Here is a 3,327-nt window from a genome sequence, read left to right as displayed (position 1 = left end):
TTTTCGTTTATTTATTATTTTTTGTTTCGTTTGAAAATCTGTAATATTTTATCACGGACGATTTTACATTGGAAATCCAAGAAAAAAAAATGTTTCATTCTTTACTTTTATTATAAGAAAATGAATCATAAATACAGTTCATAGCAACTACTATTTTGAACATCATATGTTTTATTTACCGTTGAATCATACAACTGGTTATACAAATAAACAAAAATTACAACAAAATTCATAGTAATAATTACTTATTTTTTTTTTTTTTTGTTGTATAACTATTGTCAGCATTATATTGCTCTTAATATCATAATAATGAAACAACATTTTAAATTTTAATAAATCATAAAATCCAGTTTTGTTTTCATTTTCAAAATTTTCTTATAAACAGAATACTAATATCCTAACATTTTGGGGGTTTTCGGCACCCTGAGGATTATTTGAATCGGCAAAATTTTTCTTAAAAATAACAAAATTCTCCTATCAATAATGAAACATTAGTTAGCCATTTCAACTTACACTATTATAAACTAATAAACATTTACCTAATTTTTCCTTAAAAATGGACTCACAACCTAATCTTACAATTTTTATGTTACAATTCGACATGATAACTCACAATTGGTGAGTTTGTAAATGGGCAGACATGATCCATAACGAGTAGCAAGACCCATTTACAAGCTGACTAATTGAGAACTGTCATGTCGGAGTTGTGAGATTGGGTTGTAAGTATAGTATTACTTAAATCTTGGGAGAATTATGTTATTAACCTTAAGTCTCAAAGAAGTCCACCTGTTTCTGGGGTTGGTGAGTAGTAACCCTCAATCTATCATGAAAAGGAAGAAAAAAAATATATATAGATATAAGGGAATACAAATCTGTTTAAACTTTATCTCTTGATCAAGTATATAATTTCCCACCTACTGCTTACTGAATTGGTGAAGAAAAAGACGTGAAATTTGGATCTGTCTCTCTTTAAAAAAGTCAGTTTCAGATTAATCTATCCCATAATATATATAAACCAATAATTAATACCAAACTGTAGTCATCACTGAACCATAATTCAGAAATGTTTATGGCCACCAGAGATAAGATAAAGAAACTACACTCATCAAAGGAAGAAAAGAATCTTCATGACTCAAATAATAATTGGTCCCATCAACAATAATCATTAAATAATAAAAGATAAGGCAAAGTTTTCAATCATACATCATCTTCTTCATCTTCTACTGCAACCCAAAAACGAAAGCTTTGGATATCAATAAACCCTAGAAAGAAGCAATCAAGTTTACATTATCTCTCTTCTATTATTTTGAGAAAAAAAAAAAAAAAAATTTAATTTTGTTGTCCCTCTACAATCAGATTCATGGAAATTTTTTTGGTTAATTCTCCAATTCATCGAGCAGTATTTCTTGGTAGCGGCATTCTTGACTGCAAAAAGCTTTTTCACCCCTGCAGTACAATTAGCTTATCAATTAATGATGATTAAAGAAGATAAAAAATTACTTTTTCTTTAAAAAAAAAGAACAAAAGAAAAAAAAAAATGAATTTAGCATGCAAACCTGTAGATGTAAATGTCGTTTTTCTGTTCAAGATTCTTCTTGCAAGTATGGCAAAAGCTGAGGAAGTTATTATTAATATTAATATTATTATTTTTATTCCCCAGTGGGGAGTTGGGTTTTTCGGATGAAGAACAGTAGCTCTCAATAATGCAGTTGTCAAATATGTGAGTGGTTTTCGGATTTGCTCCACGAGATATCACGCACGTATAATCTTCAGAAAGCTCCATTTCAGTCACAGAAATACACCCTGTGAAAACTCCTGGAGAAATATCGTTCGTTTTGACAGTAGAATTATTGGCTGGAGACTTAATCCCAAACTCAGTTGGAGATTTCGTAGACGGAGACGGAGAAAGATTAGAAACAGGCAATGGAGGAACTTGAACTCTGATTTTGTTTCCAAAGAAAACTTTTTTGTAATTTGGCTTGGAAGAAGGATTCTCTTCAATGGTTTTACTGTCAGTTAATACGTCAATAAGACCTAAACCAATGGATTTAGAGTCTAAACTTTCCCTGGAATAATATTTGTTCTGATCAGCGAGAAGTTTTGGGGTCTTTAATATGTCATCGGAGAAGAGATTTCCGAAAGGAGAGAATGGTTTTGTGTCGAGGATTGAAGTTGGACTTATCACAACCTCAGTGTCAGCGAGACCCTTTGTTGTAAAAGCTCGGAATCGTGGAGAAAATAAGAAAGAGATCGGTCTTTTGTTGTTTTGGGAGTTTGATGATGGTTGAAAACTGTGATGATCCGCCATTAAACTTTGCTTGCTGGTCGCTGCTCTTGATCTCTTTCTCAACATTACTAAGATTTTTCCGCACAGACAAGAAAGAAAGATAGATGTAAATTAAATGAAGAAAAGAGAATAACTGATGCAGGTGTAAACAAATATTACATCAACTCACCTGAATCAAGAGATTAAAATAAGGCAGAGACCGCCGTGATTATCAAACTTTTGAGGCTCAAAATCTCACAAAGGCTTTACTGTGACCGCGTCTATAGGAGTCTATGTTACACACAAACCCAGAAAAAAAGAAATGAAAAAAAAAAAAAAAACTGACGGCAGACACTCTCGGGAAGCTGAAATGCGTCCTAAATCTCTGTAGCCTCCATGTTTGAAGTAAAAACAAATGCATAAAAACTGGGTTTTCCCGTCTTTTGTGTTAGTATTTCTGTAATTGTTGCTTAACGAGAACAAGAATCAATTCCTGTACTCATCATAATTACACGCATACAACAACCCACATGATAGAACCGCAAACATGAACAAACACCTCTGAAAATTTACTGCAAAAAGAACTGTGATCTTTATATACCCCTGATGCTAATTTCTGTCGGAAACAGAATAAATTGTTTTGCTATTCCCAAAGAAGAAGAAAAAAAAAAAAAAAAAGATAACCCACTTTCTCTCTCCCTCAACTTTACTTTGTTTTTGTATGTCTTTGTTTAGTTACAATCCTGCAAAAATGGCCATGAAACTTTGCTTAAAGATAAACGTAAAGAGAAAACAAAAGGTGAGTAATCAAAAGAGATGGAGAGAGAGAAAACTTTAATAAGACTTTAAAGTTGAAAGGGAAGAGATAAGCCGAAGGGTTTGGGGTTATAAAGAGAAAGTTTTGAGTTGAGAGTCGTGTGCATGAGAATGAGCTGTGTTTAAGAGTTTAAATTATGCAACCAATAACGTGTAGTTGTTACCATTTATTGCATTGCATTGCATTATTTTTGTTTTGTGTGTCAGTGTTTGCGACTTTTGTCCTTGTCTGGAGAGCCTTTTTT

At 32.3% G+C, this 3,327-nt stretch overlaps 1 protein-coding gene across 1 annotated transcript; it reads right to left on the bottom strand.

Annotated features, from left to right (window-relative positions):
- Positions 1-1,110: 1,110 nt before the first annotated feature.
- Positions 1,111-2,710, bottom strand: LOC116112957 (FCS-Like Zinc finger 8-like). The gene is made up of 3 exons (XM_031399080.1): positions 2,457-2,710; positions 1,557-2,355; positions 1,111-1,446 (listed from the first exon to the last, which is right to left on the bottom strand). Exons 2-3 carry the CDS (start codon positions 2,351-2,353, stop codon positions 1,377-1,379), a joined length of 867 nt encoding a protein of 288 aa, XP_031254940.1. The 5' UTR covers positions 2,354-2,355; positions 2,457-2,710; the 3' UTR covers positions 1,111-1,376.
- Positions 2,711-3,327: the final 617 nt, after the last annotated feature.

Source organism: Pistacia vera, unplaced genomic scaffold (genome assembly GCF_008641045.1).
Source record: "Pistacia vera cultivar Batoury unplaced genomic scaffold, PisVer_v2 Contig671, whole genome shotgun sequence".
Lineage (NCBI taxonomy): Eukaryota > Viridiplantae > Streptophyta > Magnoliopsida > Sapindales > Anacardiaceae > Pistacia > Pistacia vera.
The sequence above is the reverse complement of the archived record's forward strand: the minus strand, read 5'-3'. Positions and strand labels throughout refer to the sequence as shown.